This window comes from Malus domestica, chromosome 11 (assembly GCF_042453785.1).
Source record: "Malus domestica chromosome 11, GDT2T_hap1".
Classification (NCBI taxonomy): Eukaryota; Viridiplantae; Streptophyta; class Magnoliopsida; order Rosales; family Rosaceae; genus Malus; species Malus domestica.
The window spans coordinates 1,607,330-1,624,435 of record NC_091671.1 but is presented as its reverse complement, the minus strand read 5'-3'; the positions used below and the strand labels follow the sequence as shown (position 1 = coordinate 1,624,435).

Below are 17,106 nucleotides of genomic sequence, written 5' to 3'. Positions count from 1 at the left end.
TCTGTGTGTACAATGATCATTGCTAACTTCTCGCAAGAAACCAACATGATTCAATTAACGAAATAGTTTCATTGTAGCCAAAATATTCACCCACCATATTGTCCATCTTAAATTCTTGCTTGGGAAAATGTTTGCTGTCTACCTACTAACTAATTAAGAGAGACATTACTCATTCGTTCTCTGGGACTGTTCGTCATGAGCTTCGACTTTATTAGGATGCCTTTGTAGGTGTTGCCATCTCCAACTGTAAACAGTCAATCTTCAGGACCCTCCATTTATAAATACTAAATAGTCCTTTTGGTTGGATGAGTTGAAGGCAGTTAATCTGTGTGTACAATGATCATTGCTAACTTCTCGCAAGAAACCAACATGATTCAATTAACGAAATTGTTTCATTGTAGCCAAAATATCCACCCACCATATTGTCCATCTTAAATTCTTGCTTGGGAAAATGTTTGCTGTCTACCTACTAATTAAGATAGACAGTACTCATTCGCTCTATGGGACTATTCGTCATGAGCTTCGACTTTATTTGGATGCCTTTGTAGGTGTTGCCATCTCCAACGGTACACAATCAATCTTCAGGACCCTCCATTTATAAATACTAAATAGTCCTTTTGGTTGGATGAGTTGAAGGCAGTTAATCTGTGTGTACAATGATCATTGCTAACTTCTCGCAAGAAACCAACATGATTCAATTAACGAAATAGTTTCATTGTAGCCAAAATATTCACCCACCATATTGTCCATCTTAAATTCTTGCTTGGGAAAATGTTTGCTGTCTACCTACTAACTAATTAAGAGAGACATTACTCATTCGTTCTCTGGGACTGTTCGTCATGAGCTTCGACTTTATTAGGATGCCTTTGTAGGTGTTGCCATCTCCAACTGTAAACAGTCAATCTTCAGGACCCTCCATTTATAAATACTAAATAGTCCTTTTGGTTGGATGAGTTGAAGGCAGTTAATCTGTGTGTACAATGATCATTGCTAACTTCTCGCAAGAAACCAACATGATTCAATTAACGAAATTGTTTCATTGTAGCCAAAATATCCACCCACCATATTGTCCATCTTAAATTCTTGCTTGGGAAAATGTTTGCTGTCTACCTACTAATTAAGATAGACAGTACTCATTCGCTCTATGGGACTATTCGTCATGAGCTTCGACTTTATTTGGATGCCTTTGTAGGTGTTGCCATCTCCAACGGTACACAATCAATCTTCAGGACCCTCCATTTATAAATACTAAATAGTCCTTTTGGTTGGATGAGTTGAAGGCAGTTAATCTGTGTGTACAATGATCATTGCTAACTTCTCGCAAGAAACCAACATGATTCAATTAACGAAATAGTTTCATTGTAGCCAAAATATTCACCCACCATATTGTCCATCTTAAATTCTTGCTTGGGAAAATGTTTGCTGTCTACCTACTAACTAATTAAGAGAGACATTACTCATTCGTTCTCTGGGACTGTTCGTCATGAGCTTCGACTTTATTAGGATGCCTTTGTAGGTGTTGCCATCTCCAACTGTAAACAGTCAATCTTCAGGACCCTCCATTTATAAATACTAAATAGTCCTTTTGGTTGGATGAGTTGAAGGCAGTTAATCTGTGTGTACAATGATCATTGCTAACTTCTCGCAAGAAACCAACATGATTCAATTAACGAAATAGTTTAATTGTAGCCAAAATATTCACCCACCATATTGTCCATCTTAAATTCTTGCTTGGGAAAATGTTTGCTGTCTACCTACTAATTAAGAACTCATTCGCTCTCTAGGACTGTTTGTCATGAGCTTCGACTTTATTTGGATGCCTTTGTACGTGTTGTCATCTCCAACTGTAAACAGTCAATCTTCAGGACCCTCCATTTATAAATACTAAATAGTCCTTTTGGTTGGATGAGTTGAAGGCAATTAATCTGTGTGTACAATGATCATTGCTAACTTCTCGCAAGAAACCAACAAGTTAAACTCTCGTTCTCCTCCTCTGCTATTTATCTCCGACACACCTGATTCCTCAATGCTAATCTCAATCTCAATCCCTCAATGGATTTCGAATCGAAACCTTCAATCGGTTGGTTGCCAAGAATCTGCACGCACGGAAAAGAAATGTTGACTGGTTGGCTACCGAGAAAACGCAAGAAAACGATAGGATTACAGTTACAATTTAAAAATCGAACGATCCAGTACCTACCTGTATCTGGAGAGGAAGAGCAATACATGCTATAATCCAGAGATGGATACTCTAAATGCACTGATTTCTAATAGAGTATCATAATCTAAATTATATAACATTTGATATTATTGTCTTCCTCCCTTAAGGAATTCAATTTAGGATAAAGAAATGAGAAAGTGTTCTGCTGGATTGGAATTTGGGAGATTCTTCTGCAAAATGGAATGCTTTCTCTTTCTTCAACTTGGAGCGTAGGAGACAGACAGTAGAGATAGGAGGTGAGAGTTCTACATAAGGGTAATTAAGTCTTTTTAACTTTAATTTTGGTTAATTTTATAACAAATGAAAAACATAGGCTATATTCCACTAGGTGGTTCTCAAAATGGTTATATTTCCAAAGTTTCCTTTCTTATTTATCTAATAATTTAAAAAGATAATGCTAAAACCTACTTCAATTCTTAGAGTAAAACTTAAATTTTAGGTTTTAAACTTACCCCAACTTGCTTCAACTGTGACAACCCGTCACTAATTTCCTATGTAAAATGTCGATTATGTCCTTGTTGATAAAGTGGAATCCGATGTGTACATTATTATCCGCCTTTTTGTTTTATTTTCATTTTATCGTATTAAAATAATACTCGTAATTACGAACGCATAAGCGCAAACTAGACTCAAATCGGATTTGTAACGAGAACTTACATTAGTTTAAAGTACGCTAACAATAGGTAAAATTGTACATACCAACTAAGCGGTATTATTTAACAGCACAGAATTTTGAATGTCAGATTTCAGATTTTTTCCCACGTTCTCACCTACATCTCCCGTGCACTCATCTACTCTCCCTACCTAACAAACTAAACCACCATTCTCTCTAACCTTCTCTCTCTCTCAAACCTTTGCACTCTCTCTCTCTCTCTCTCATTCTCACTCTCTCTCCCTCATACTCATCTCTCTCTCTAACCCGTGTGTTTTCTTCACTCTGCAACTCAAACACAAATCATCAAACGTTAGAGAACGGACTCCAAATTACCATCATCGTATTCGTATCATCCTCACGAGTCCATCCATATAAACAGAATAAAAAATGACTGAGTTTCGTGACGTCGGAGTTTTGGCGGTGACTTTGGAGCTATTTTTGTAAAGAATGACAAAAAGGATGTTTGCCAGAATAAGGATTTCATTCATTGAGTTGAAAAATATATATAACTGTGATCCTATAATCAAGGAATAATACAATCAAGTTAATTATTCTATACAAAGTCAACTATAATCAATTATAATCAAAGTAAATTCTTGGCTGCTAATCTATCCCTAACTTTGTGGTTAACCTAAATTTTCTAGGTTAAAAATTTTAGGTTTTAACCTAAGGGTTTGAGATGGTCACACTAAATTTTTAAATAAAGTTTGCAAACTAAATGATGTGTCACAAATAGAAAATAAGCACGTTAAACAACACTGAGCAATAATTCAATCATCAAAATCCACATAATTTGTTTTGCAAAAATTGGTTTAGAAATTTGGTTTCCCTAGTATTTTCCAATCTAAAGATATAATGAAATTTAAATACAGAAGGTGGTAGTTGGTAAATGTGCTAAGGGCTACGGTGATGGTCTGGTGGGTAGTGGAGGAGGTTTGATGATTGGTGGCAGCAGTGGCAGTGTTGATAGTGGAAGTCATAGTTGTGGTGTTTACAACAATGATGGTGGGAGTGGAGGTAACGGTTGCAACGGTAGCACTAACTGCGATAATGGTGGGCGTGGTGGTGGTAATGGCAAGGTGGTTGTGGCATGATGATGGTAGAAGTGAGGGTAGTGGGTGTGTAAAAGTTAAGGAGATGATAACTATAACTTGTAAAAATTTAGAAATGAAACTATTTACTTGAAATTTAAAGTCGGAATTTAAAAACTCAACCCTAACCATACTACGCACTGAGTCTCTACCATGCATCTTAAAAATGAACTCTAGTAGTTCCTTGCAAATAGATTATAGATATGTTTTTTAATGGTCGTAAATACTCAAAAAAATAATAATCACGCGCTCCAAATTACAATCACTATATAAATATCCTTTCTTTAGTTATATAGGCCGCTAGTGGTTGTAATTCTCAGAAACTAGACACCTTAGTATTCTTGTAAGGATAAATTCAATATAAATCCAATTTGTGAGTTATTACGAGGAATAGTCCACTTTCTAAAAATAGGTCCATTGATTATTATCTTTTTATTAAGTCTGTCATAAAACTGAAAATTTTAAGGAATTGTAAAATTAAATTCCTTCAACTGTAACAATCCATCGGAATTTACAGAACAAAAGGGCATATTTGTAGTTTCACTAAGTTTGGGACATTTATTTTAAAATTATGCTTTTGGGTCTTATTTGGTGTGCCCAAGGGCCCACTCCCTTTGGTTGTACCCCGACCCTCTTTCCTTTGTTTCCCTTTTGGACCTGTGAGCTCTCCCTCTCTCACACAACTCTCTCATCTCTCTCCCTCACTTTCACTCTCTCTCAAAAACCAGCCCTCCTCGAGGGCACTACAAGCAACAACAACGACAACATTTCCACCACCGCCCAAACCAAGAGCACCACGAGCTTTGTCTCATCCTCACGAGCCTAGAACACCCAAACTCACCTCGAACTTCCCTTCCGGATCGTCGGGATCGAAACCAAGTCGGGCCGCTACCTTTCAGGCCATTTTCCGACCAAACCACGGTGAGTTAGCTATCGAGAAGGATACCATTCTCTTTGTCTCGTCGAGAAGTATGATTTTTGTTTTTGAATCACTTAATTTCGTTGAGTATTGAAGAAGTTATGAACTTTTAAAGTTTACCCAATTTCCGACGAGCACGGCCACTTGTGAGGCATTTTCTGACCAATACACGGTGAGTTAGGCATCGTGCAAGGTACCATTCTCTTCATCTCGTTGAGTACTACAACTTTGGTTTTTGAATCACTTAATTTGGTTAAGTATCGAAGAAGTTATGGGTGTTTGAAGTTGTGCCCAAAAACCGGCCAAACTATGACCTGAAACCAAGTTGACCAGACCTAAATCCTCAAACCCATATCTAATAACCCTTAAACCCAAAACCATACAACCCAGAACCGTTGGGTTGGGCTACGAAGCCCAAACCCAAATGACTTTTGGCCCAACCTAGTTACAAACACATTGACCCAACAGAACCAAACCCATATGTGAAACCCAAGCCCAAGCCCAAGCCCAAGCCAAAACTCAAACCCAAATCCAAAACGCAAACCCAAGCCCAGACCCGTTGACTTTGACTGACCATTGATTTTGACCGTTGACCGGACAATCAACGTTGACTGTGGGTTGATTTTTTCGGGTTTCGGTCGGAATCTCTCCTAGACTAATTTTTGACGTCTTAAACCCGTTTATGATGTATGTTTTCCAAAATTCAATTGTTATGATAGAGTTTTATTAATTGGATCTTTTATGTGCTTAGGTATGTTTATTAATGGCATTTCCATCCACCCTTATTTACACAGCTCTTCGCCAATGATGTAAGGTGAGTAGACCTCTTCTAAAATGCATGATTTTAGTATTAGTAATGCATACATGAAAAGCATGATTTAATGGTTACGTTTTATGAGTAAATTATATTTTACTTTATGAGATATCATGTTTTACTGAGAATATTTTGAAGTACCACACTTTATCAATTTTACGTTCTTCGTAGTATATATGATTGATGACTATATACTACTAATAGGTTTTACGATATGACGTTTTGGCTACTGAACTTCGATTAAGATAGATATATACTTATGTAATTACTTAATGGTTTTTCAAACGGTTCTGCCTACGGGCGAATGATACTTTTATATATGATTTAGAGTGGGTGCTGTAGGAGCCTACGGGTGATTGATACTTATATTGGCTACGGTGCCTACAGGTGGAAGGTATTTATATTGGCTACGGTCTGGCGTTTGGTTGGTGCATACGGACGGGAAATATTTATATTGGCTTCGGCTGGGCGTAGGTTAGTGGCTTCGGCCGGAAGATATTTATATTGGCTTCGACCGGGAGATGTAGTGCCTACGCGCGAATGATCTACCTACTAGCGCGTGATGTAGAACATTCGGATGAATGAAGAAGTGTTCTATATGCCTTCGGACGAATGAAATATTATATATATGTATATGCCTTATATATATACCACTGCTAAGCACATTATATATGATATATATGTTTTATGAAAGGTTTTATGGCATGCTAGGATTTCGGAAAAACCTATTACTTATTATGCTATACGAGTTTTCTAAACATGAGGGTTAGTACATTAAAGATTAACTATTTTAGTATTATCTATGTATCAACTTGGTCCACTCAAGTTTTGTTTTGCGCCTCCTCAGAACTTATAATCGATACGTTGCGTCAAGGCATTCCGGCATCAACATCTTGAGTCCTCTTGGTGTAGGACCTATTCCCTTGTTCATTCAATTTTATATTATTTCTTTTTGATGTTCTATATTAGTTGTATGCTCTGAACACGTTCCTCATTTGCATATTAATTATAATTAAATTTACAAGTTTTATTTATGTTGGTTATTTGTTTTAGTTCTCATGCATCCTAATATGGCTTCGTCACCTTCAGGTGTCGGCCAGCACGTGTCTACCCTGATGTTTGATGAATATCAGGGCGGGCGTGTCATCAACTGTAGTGCATTCTGTCTCTTTACTAAATAATATCTAGATATTATTACTTTTTTGTCAATAATCTACTTATACCACAGATAAATTATTTTTAGTTGCCTATATTATAGATATTTTTTTGTTTATAATCTACCTCTCATTATTAGTTGTATTCAATACTATCTTAAATAAATTTCGGTTAAAACATTTTATGGTCTTATTAATATAGGTATGTTACAAACTTATAATTAGACTCAATTTAAAAAACAAATTAGATTTTTGGACTGAATCGATTCAAAACAAACTATTTTTAATTAGCAGACAACTAGAAAGTCCAAACTATCCTTTTGAAGCTTAGCTAAAATTAATTTAGCTTCAAAATAGGAAGGATGAGAGATTTTTTAGGGTGACGAGAACACGTCCGGTGTAGAGTGCATCAAGTGTTATAATACAACTGGTTGAAAATTTGAAAGAAAAAAAAAATCTTCAACCAATTGTATTATGACACTTGGTGTATACGGCCGTGCTCGGGCAAACTGAAAATTTCTCGAAGAATGATTGGAGATGCTCGAAAGTGTTTAAAGAGTTCGTTCCCAGTCCTACTCCAAAAACTACAAACGAAAAAAATATAGTTGGATTCTTTCTCTGCTGATCCTTCGTCTACCTTTTCTGTTATCAGACATCAGAAGAACCAAGCCTAAACATCCTCTCATAGTCATTGAGATTCGTCCGAGGCACAAAACGCTCTCAAAGTCTGTACCAGTTGAAGCTAAAGAAGATCCAGGTTAGTCATCTAGTTATCAAAATCCTACATAGTTTCTCCGTTTTTGGTGGTACCTATTTTATTGTTTGATCTTTGAATCTTACAATTTGTTTTTCTCTGTTATTTATTTATATTTATTTAAAAAGGACAGGTATGGAAATTTGTAGTTTTGTACTACGAGTTGGTGAGTTGTTATGGACTCCAGCGAAGCGTAATGTGGGTTACTTGGTGCATTACAAGAGACACATACAGTCTCTGGAAAAACTGATAGAAAAGCTTGAGACCACGCAGAATGATTACCAGCAAAGTGTGGATGCGGCGTTAATGAATGGAGACAAAGTTAAGTCCGAGGTTCAAAAATGGCTCAAGGATGTTGACAAGGCCATAAACGATGCCAAAAGACTGAATAATGAAGCCGGAGAAGACAAAACATGCCTCGGAGGCTGCTGTCCGAATTTGAAATGGCGTTACGGTTTAAGCAAGAGAGCCGTTAAGGAGGCAGAAGAAATGAACAAGCTTAATGAAGAGAAAAGGTTTGAAACAGTTTCGCTTCAAGTTCACCTACCCGTTGAGTTTGAGACCATGTCAACTGGAGATTTCGAAGCATTTGAAGCAACAAGGCAAGCCATGGATCAGGTCATGAAGGCACTGAAAGACGATAACGTCACTGTCATTGCGGTCCATGGAATGGGAGGCATAGGCAAGACGACCATGGTGAAACATGTCGGTGTGCAAGTGGGTAAAGGCAAGCTCTTTGATCATGTGATTATGGCTGTCGTTTCCCAAAACCCAAACCTGGTAAAGATTCAACAACAGCTTGCAGAAATGCTGGACTTGAATTTGAATCAGCAGACAGAAATAGCCAGAGCAGCTAGATTGAAGGAGAGAATAATGAGAGGAAAAAAGATCCTTATAATTTTGGACGACATTTGGAAGACAATAGATTTGTCTCTCATAGGGATCCCCGATCACTACGAGCTCCAAAACTGCAAGGCCAAAGTTCTACTCACCACAAGGATAAGGAATGTATGTCATGCCATGAAGAGCCAAGAAAAGATTCATCTCAATATCCTATCAGAAGAAGATTCTTGGGCCTTGTTTGTGAAAAAGGCAAACAGGTCTTTTGAATCAACCAATTTCTATGACATAGCGAGGAAGGTGGCTGGAGAATGTGGTGGTCTCCCGATTGCTTTGATTGCAGTTGCAAGAGCACTCGGAGACAAGGACTTGGAAGAATGGAGAGAAGCAGCTCGACGACTAGAGATGTCCCAAACTACCAACCTTGATGACGAGGGGGATGTGTTCAGATGTATAAAGCTGAGCTACGATTACTTGAATGGCAATGACGCCAAGTCATTTTTCTTATTTTGCTGCTTATTCCCGGAGGACTCTGATATCCAAATTGAAGACTTGCTGAAGTATGGTATTGGGAAAGGATTGTTTCGAGATGCCAACTCAATGCAAGAAGCCAGAAGCACAGCACATTCGGTGGCCAAGTACCTCAAAGCTTGTAGCTTGGTTTTGGATGGTGAAGAAGACGGATGTGTAAGAATGCATGATGTGATTCGGGACATGGCAATACTAATTGCATCATCTGGGGATGGCCATGGATTCTTCGTAAAAGCTGGCTGCGACTTAAAGGATTGGCCAAAGAATTCACTCGAAGACTACTCTGCAATCTCCCTAATGGGGAATGAAATCTGCAATCTTCCTGACGAGTTGGTATGTCCAAAACTCCAGATTTTATTACTACAGTCAAATTTTGAAGTAGAGGAGATCCCAGAAGATTTTTTCCAAAGCCCAAATGCATTAAGGGTATTCGACATAAGTAGTACCCAAATTTCTTCATTACCCTCATCATTTAATCTCTTAACCAAGCTCCAAGCGCTGCATCTAGATAATTGTCAGACAATAACGGATGTATCAATTCTCGGAGAACTGAAAAAACTGGAGGTTCTTAGTATGAGAGAATCTGTTATTGAGGAATTGCCAGAAGAATTTGGACATTTGACCAATTTAAGGATGTTGGATCTCACTTTGAGTGCCTACATTGCAACAATTCCATCCAATGTGATATCGCGGCTGTCCAAATTAGAAGAACTATACATGCAACAGAGTTTTGCTGACTGGGGCAAGAAAGTTGAAGGAGAAGATGACAAAACTAATGCTAGTTTTGATGAGCTAATTAGCTTGTGTTACTTAAACATTTTGAAGGTTGACATTTCTGATGCAGAATGCCTTCCGAAAAATGTAGGGTTCCTTCGAAACTGGGCAAATTTTGATATATGTATCAGCAGAAACCAATTTCATCGGTCCATAAATGTGCAATTATCAAAAAATACTATTACTCCACATTCAACTTCAAGAGCCTTGCTTCTGGACACAACAATCAATACGCTGCCAGATTGGTTTAACATCACAGTGACGGAGAGAGCGGAGAAAATAATCTACATGGAGCCTAGAAGTTTAACTAACATTCTTGTGGAGTACGATCATTGGAAGTCACATGGACTAAAGTTTTTGCATATCCAAGCGTGCAGCGAGATGGTAACTTTGATGAACACAGTAACTAGGGTTCCAAATAAGCCTGTGCTCGAGAGCTTGGAAGAGTTGCGTCTCTTCTTATGGGACTGCTTGCAGCAGTTATGTGTTGGTGAATTACCGCAGGGGTCGCTTGGAAATCTCAAGATCTTGGGGGTGGAGCAGTGTGATGGTGTGACGGATGCACTTGTTCCATCTAATCTGTTGCGGAGACTACAAAATCTTGAAGTACTTATTGTAGGTGGAGCCGACATGGTTTATACATTCAGATCTCAAGGGCTTGAACAAGGAGAAACGGTCTTGACAAAATTGAGAGAGATGAAACTGGAGAATCTACCAGAACTGACAAACATATGGAACGGTCCTGCTCAGCCTGCAATGTTTCATAATCTTAAAACTTTGATAATTTCCAAGTGCAAGAAACTGAAAACTCTCTTCACATTCGACATAGCTCAATGTCTGCTGCAATTGGAAGAGCTTTGGGTGGAGGAATGCCATAGCTTGGACAAACTTTTCGGCGTAAGTGAGGGATTAATAGTGCAGGATGACGAGATCATTTTTCCACAACTGAAGAACTTAGCATTGCAAAGTCTTTCAAAGCTGACAAGCGTACTCGCTGGAAGTGCTACACTTTTGTGCCCTTCGTTGGAATACTTGCATGTGCTGGAGTGCCCTGAGTTTTTAACCTCTACTTCTGACTTCCACAGCAATATGCAAGTCCAAGTAAACAATGAGCAACATTTCCTCTTCCTAAGGAAAAGGTACATCTCTCTCATGCATAAATTTTCATTTGTCATTTCCTTTTCTTTCTATTTTCTCTATTTTCTTCTAAGGAAATGGGAATGGCTAAAATCATCACAAATCAAGTACCAATTGTTGAACTGATCAAAATTAATTACCGACGACATATCAATCTGACACTAGAATTTAAAAATAAATTGAAAAAGGGTCCAATGATCTCCAACAATTGAGTAACTTATTATGATAATGTACCTAATTGTTTATCTTTTGCTTTGAATTTTTTATTAAAGCTACATTACAGAATGCTTTATAAATTTGTTTGGAGAGCAAAAACCAAAGCAAATTGCTGAGTTATACTTCTCCTTTATTTTGAATTGACCAAAAGGTTGTCGGAGCAGAGGTAATTAATTTTCCTGGAAGAAGAAGCTGATGAACAAAGAAGCAAGAGGAATTTCTCAAGGTTCACAAGAAGAATAATATTCCTCACATATTTTCCTATATTTTTTTTAATAGTACTCCATTTTCGTTTCTACTCAAATAGAAAATACGAGAAATTATTGCCCGCACGTTGTTGCGGGATTAAAAAATGTAAAAAGGATTATGTTTGACAGATATAAAAAATTGTGTCATAAAAGATTAATACAATTCATTGCTATATTTAATTGATACTCCACATAAAATTGTAGAAGTGTTGGCTATCTACGTACATAGAATATTACACATTCCACTTGGGTAGTTTTTGTGATTTTCGATCAACAGCAGTACTTACATACAAAAGGTTATGGAACTTTGGGCTATTTACATGCAAAAAACCGTTAAGAAATATTGTGTCATTTACATTGATAAAATATGACAAAAATTGTTCAATGGAACACCAAAAGTTCCCTCCAGTACTCGTGATTGTCAAAAAAGTAGTTAAACCAATATAAGACCAAAAACTCTTCCAAATTCCTTGTGTATTCAGTTTCTCTAAATCAACGAACTTCTCCATTCCAAACTATCCAACAAATATTTGACAGCAATACAACCAACCACCAACAAACATTTTAAACTCATCGAAAGATCAAAACCCTTTCAAATTTGCATGCGTATTAGTGATTTTCAACTAAATTATTTGGAGATGGAGACACACAAAGCTAGCATAGGAACCAAAGAAGATCTGCAAAAGCAAGTTAAGAGATCATCGTATTACAGAAACAAATTACTTAATAAAATTAAGAGAGCATCATATTACAAAAGCATAATAATGTTCATTTCCAAATGTATTACAAAAACCTATGGTTTCATTCCACTTCACATAATTCAGAGTGTTTTTTTTTTTCAACCCACAAAATTTACGGCTTAGGTCAAAGAATTTGATCTGATTATTAATATTCAGACGGAACAGATAAGACTCAAATGAAATGGGCATTTGAAGTCACTTTCTTATTTCTTATAACCACATCAATATCATATTTATACAACCATAGCAAAAAAGATTAGCAAGTGCAAGCACATATCTTGTGATAGTATACAAAAATGACTAAACCCAAAAGTCCTAACACATACACTAATCTTATACAAAGAAATTAGAATATCAAAATCCTAACAAAACATGAAGCACAATGATCACAATTAGAAAAATATTTCAAATAAGAGCCAAACCAAAAATGCACATAAAGGTAAGTAATCAACTCAAATAAAACTCACTCTGATGCTCATTTCTAATTATGAATGCTCTCGGGGCTCCAATCTTCTCATCCCAGTCGAAAAGAACTTCAAATGCAGACTCCTCTGCAGTTTAGAGGGTGATTGTTGTAACCCAATTTTCCAATTATGTTGCCCTTCCAACTTTTTCTTGCAACCAAGTTTCTAAAAAAACAGATTGAATTCAAAAGGTAATTGGACCAAGGCATAAAAAGACATAAGAAAAAGTATAGAAATTATAAACCACATATATCACATATTATACTACTTTGTATTCCAAATACACATAAGAATATATCCATTCTAGTGAATGGCCTAATTCCAATTAATCTCACCTTTACTTTCTCTCAAACCCGTCAACTTATCTTTGACTTTGTTTTTCAACGACATCATATATAAGAGTTAGCTTCCATCAAACCTTCACCTAGTCCCACCCTTACTTTCCTCTCTAACCCTTCATTATCCCACTTTTACCCTCTCAAACCCCTCAACTTACCCTGGACTTTGTTTCTGCAGCTTAGTTTCATTTAAAAGCTTATTCCTCAACAAAGGCATCATTAGTTTCAGTCTTAAATAATCAACGCAAGAGAACTCAGGAAATCATTCTCCACTCTCTCGGTGACCAAACTCATGATAAGGAAGTGGAGAGAACGCATTGTTAAGAAGAAGAGTACCTCAAATGTTTAGAAATTAAGAAATTGAGAAGCTCAGTTGCATGCAGAAAGACAGTGTTTCGACCTGACATTTTAAACTCTTCATAACATCAATTTCCATCTTAAATTAGAATAAACCTCCAACGTTAGAAATATGAGTACAAACGAATGATTAGTAAAAGAATTAGCCAATTCTAATAGAATTGTTAATCAAACTATAAAAGCAACATATGTATTTTTCCAAATTCAAACACAGAACCAACAGAGAGAATCCAATTGAAAACCGAACAGCCCAAACAGACCATGAAGATTATACAATCAGAAGAAGAGATATTTGGGGAAGAAGAGTTCATTACATAGTCTGAAGGCAGCCGAGCAGCAGCAGAAACTAAAAAAGCGAACAACTTTGGCCTCAAATTTTATCTGAAAAAAATAATAAAATTAACAGGTAGGAGTGATAATGTTATTAATATGTGGGTTGTGTGTTGGTTTGTGTCTTTGAAACACCAAGAGGTCCAAAAATCGAAACAAAGTGGAAAATAAATCTTAAAAATTTTTAGCCAAAAAATCCTCTCTAGATAAAATTTAACGAAAAATTCATAAATTACAAAAAGTAAATCATTGGAAAAACGAAACGTATATGACAACGAATAAGGCACTTGCAGGCCTCTTAAGCTTGTTCGGATCCTTCGCAACCTCCTTGCTCGCATCTCCACGTTTACTCTTCAACCTATGAAAATCAGAAACCAACACCGACACACAAATAAAGATGAGATATGTGGTTAATATCAAACAGAGCTTGGTGGTGATCTTTTCAAAAGTCAAGTTCGCAGTACAACTTTATATTTGTTTTCACTTACATTGATGATAAGTATAATCAAGACAGAGAAACTCAAGAACCAGCCTGTCAAAATCATTGACGGAGAAATGATAAATAACGGATTCTCAAAGATACAGAAACTTATCAAGAACTTGGACAATGAAGATACCCAAAAAAGAAATTTCTTGGACATGCAACCAACAGGTGTACAGAAAATTAAACAAAAATTCAAAATTGACGGTTCATATCGAGATCTTGAATCAAATCGCAAAAAGTTGTGAAAATTCATAACAAAACGGAAATAAAAAACATAATCTCACTTCGCATCAGTTTTTCTGTGAGCATCAACTCTTGATTTCCCCATGTTCAACTAAACCTTCATAGAAAACTGCAAATAAACCTTCATAGAAAACTGCAAAAAAAAAAAGATGAGAATCATTTATAAACGGAAACAAATCGATATTAACAAATAAAAAAGAAGTCGGAGAAAAAATAGAGAGAAAAAGATAGCTAGGAGATGGAGCGGAGGAGATGTTGTCCAAAGTTGAGGAATAAGGATGGAGGAGTCTGGAAGAGGAGACAAAAAACTAAAGCAAAGCAAAAGCAGAGAAAGAGGAGATGGGTAAAGTGACACGCGTCCCACTCAACACGTGTCATTATGCTAAGCCGCCAGGTGACAAAATCAAATTGTAGAAAGAAGTCTCCCGAACAACCCAGTTTTTCCGCTCCTTCAATTTCAGGCACAAACGAATAAAAGAACCCCTGTTGCACAACAGGGACAAAAATGCCATTCTACTGTAGAATGAACAGTGATGACAGAAACAAATAAAGGGTAAAAAAGGAAGAACACTTGCGAATGAACAGTAAAAAGGACACAAAGGGTATTAACCACAATGTTAGGCGTTTAGTATATATATAATTTTCTTTTGTACCTAAAGTACATTTAAGTTTTATATTTGGTTGTTGGGAGATTAATGTTTCTGCCTACCCTTCCATCCATGGATGGAGCCAGAAACTTTCTCAGAAGAGGCAACCTGAATGATAAAATGAAACCACACCCAAATATAATTGTCTGGTTGTGATGGTTATCCCTTATTTGTGTTGTAAGTCGTATCAAAAGCAACTACATCACCAAAAAAATAAGTAAGCTTTTCTTGAAGTGGAATCAACCCAAAAATGGGATGAACCTATTTTCCTTATCTCTATCAACTTCGAAATATAAAGGTTGGTTTCTTTATCTTTTCTAAATCAAATTATTCATGTCCCTTGACTTTTTTTCTTTAAATCTCTTTCAACCTTTCTCAAATCTTTGGTAGTACATCCAACATCTGCAATTCCACTTGCCTCATTCTTCATTATTCTGAATTGTTGACTTGTAGATACATTTGCACTACGTAGTCTTTCCATGTAAAGCTTCTTTGCTTTCGAAACTTTGCGGTGTAAATGTAGTAGGCGTACCATTGTAGGGGTTGAAAGTACATGATTATGACATTGTTCAAAGTTACAAGTAGACCACTTTGTCCTAGACTTGTCACGAGAAATGTTTTACTTGGCCTTACAACACACACATGTTGATCCAAGATTCCTTTCTTCTTTGGTTGACGTATTCTTCTTTGTCTTCTGATAAGTCTCATCTGGTACACCTTCCTTTAAACAAACAAATTATTTCTAGGTAATCTCATTCGCTCCTTTTTTCTTCTTACTTGAACCCATTCTGACACTAAATCTAACTTCTCATGCATAATAATTGTAAAAATCATGAAACAAGTTATTGGCCAACTTTGGGTTTACGTTCATCTGCAACTTGTTCTTCCATCGTACAATTTGCAATTAACATTGAAAAAATTCTTTTTAAAACATAGTTAACTTATTTCAAGAAAAAAATTCCTGAAATTTTTCAATCGATATTTTTACACTAGTGGGAGGAGGAGTTAGGTTAAGCCACACAATGAGCAACCTAATTTGGTGTTGAATTCGCTATTCACGAGATTCGAACCTAAGACTTCTCACTTCCAAGTGAAGAGGGATATCACCAAACCGTAGCACTGAGTGGCAAAAAAGCAAAAATTAAAACTGATGCAAAAAAAAAAAAATGGAGTTGGGCTTGAACCGGTACCACGTCAATTTTTTTTAGGTAGTGATAATTAAACACACATTTTTACCTTCCACACACTCTGTTAATTTTTTGTTATTGATCTTCTTCAATTAACTCGATCCAACGGTCAGAAATTTAGAGAAGTGTGTAAGGGGTAAAAGCAGGTATATGGATAGCACCATCTTTTTTTTATCAACAAGAAGAAGAATCTAAAATTGGAGAATCAAGTTGAGAGGGCGTTAACAAAATCATGCAATCGCTCACGAGTTCAAGAACAACTCAAAGAAAGGTTGAAATCAATACAACCACAAAGAAAATACCTTATAGAAGCTTGAAAGAGAATTTTAATTTTCCAAGGACTCTACGAAATTTGAAGTATGTGCTCGCTGCTCTCCTTCAAAGTTCAACCTACTTGAAAATGCTCATAGAAAAAACCTTTATTGGAGAAAGACCTCTCTGTTGACTAGAAAGAATTAACGCGTGAACCCTTAATTATTGTTTTTAATTAACTCGCTCTATGCAATTTGTTTAGGTATAACAAGATTATATAACCTCATCATTTTGTTATCTTTAAACTGATCCAATAGCTCATATAAAAGACGTCATCACATGTCCTCAAAATGAGGACCTTATGAGAGCATTTATAATAATATATTATCATGTGCAAATATGTATCATTAAAATCAAAGGAAAATTAATGAAAAAATTTTGAAAATTTTGAATTTTAACGATAAAAATAAAATAAAAAGTATATTGAATAATACTATAATTAACTTTTTAATGTAAAAATATTAAATAATATTAGAAAAAGTAATAAAAAAATTTTAAAAACTTTAACTTTTCATTAAAGTCACCTTAAATCAAATAGTCCTCATACTTTAAAAAGGTTCGATGTGGCATGAAAACTCCTCCGCTTAGTCCGCTGACATGGCACGCATGTGGGGCCCACATTTGAGCTCCACATGGCTTCCCGAAATAAA

General features: G+C 36.2%; 2 protein-coding genes across 10 annotated transcripts; one reads left to right on the top strand and one right to left on the bottom strand.

The window, feature by feature from the left end:
- Window positions 1–4,612: 4,612 nt before the first annotated feature.
- Window positions 4,613–11,534, top strand: LOC103429825 (probable disease resistance protein At4g27220). 6 transcript variants are annotated; one of them, XM_017330786.3, is made up of 6 exons: window positions 4,613–5,058; window positions 5,638–5,700; window positions 6,088–6,174; window positions 7,507–7,611; window positions 7,742–10,892; window positions 11,258–11,534. In XM_017330786.3, the coding sequence occupies exons 5-6, from the start codon at window positions 7,744–7,746 to the stop codon at window positions 11,274–11,276; spliced, it is 3,168 nt and encodes a 1,055-aa protein (XP_017186275.3). In that variant the 5' UTR covers window positions 4,613–5,058; window positions 5,638–5,700; window positions 6,088–6,174; window positions 7,507–7,611; window positions 7,742–7,743; the 3' UTR covers window positions 11,277–11,534. The 6 variants fall into 6 exon arrangements, with proteins under 6 accessions (XP_017186275.3, XP_028943693.2, XP_028943690.2 ...); XM_029087860.2 differs by having other exon boundaries at window positions 7,737–10,892; XM_029087857.2 differs by having other exon boundaries at window positions 6,088–6,608.
- LOC103412688 (uncharacterized) lies at window positions 11,494–14,882 on the bottom strand. 4 transcript variants are annotated; one of them, XR_011573397.1, is made up of 7 exons: window positions 14,352–14,882; window positions 14,072–14,115; window positions 13,875–13,941; window positions 13,568–13,634; window positions 13,233–13,296; window positions 12,562–12,723; window positions 11,494–12,031 (listed from the first exon to the last, which is right to left on the bottom strand). XR_011573397.1 is itself a non-coding variant. In XM_070808599.1 (6 exons), the coding sequence occupies exons 1-5, from the start codon at window positions 14,393–14,395 to the stop codon at window positions 12,630–12,632; spliced, it is 336 nt and encodes a 111-aa protein (XP_070664700.1). In that variant the 5' UTR covers window positions 14,396–14,876; the 3' UTR covers window positions 11,494–12,031; window positions 12,562–12,629. The 4 variants fall into 4 exon arrangements, 1 of the variants encoding a protein (XP_070664700.1); XR_003766493.2 differs by having other exon boundaries at window positions 13,568–13,941; XM_070808599.1 differs by lacking the exon at window positions 14,072–14,115 and having other exon boundaries at window positions 14,352–14,876.
- Window positions 14,883–17,106: the final 2,224 nt, after the last annotated feature.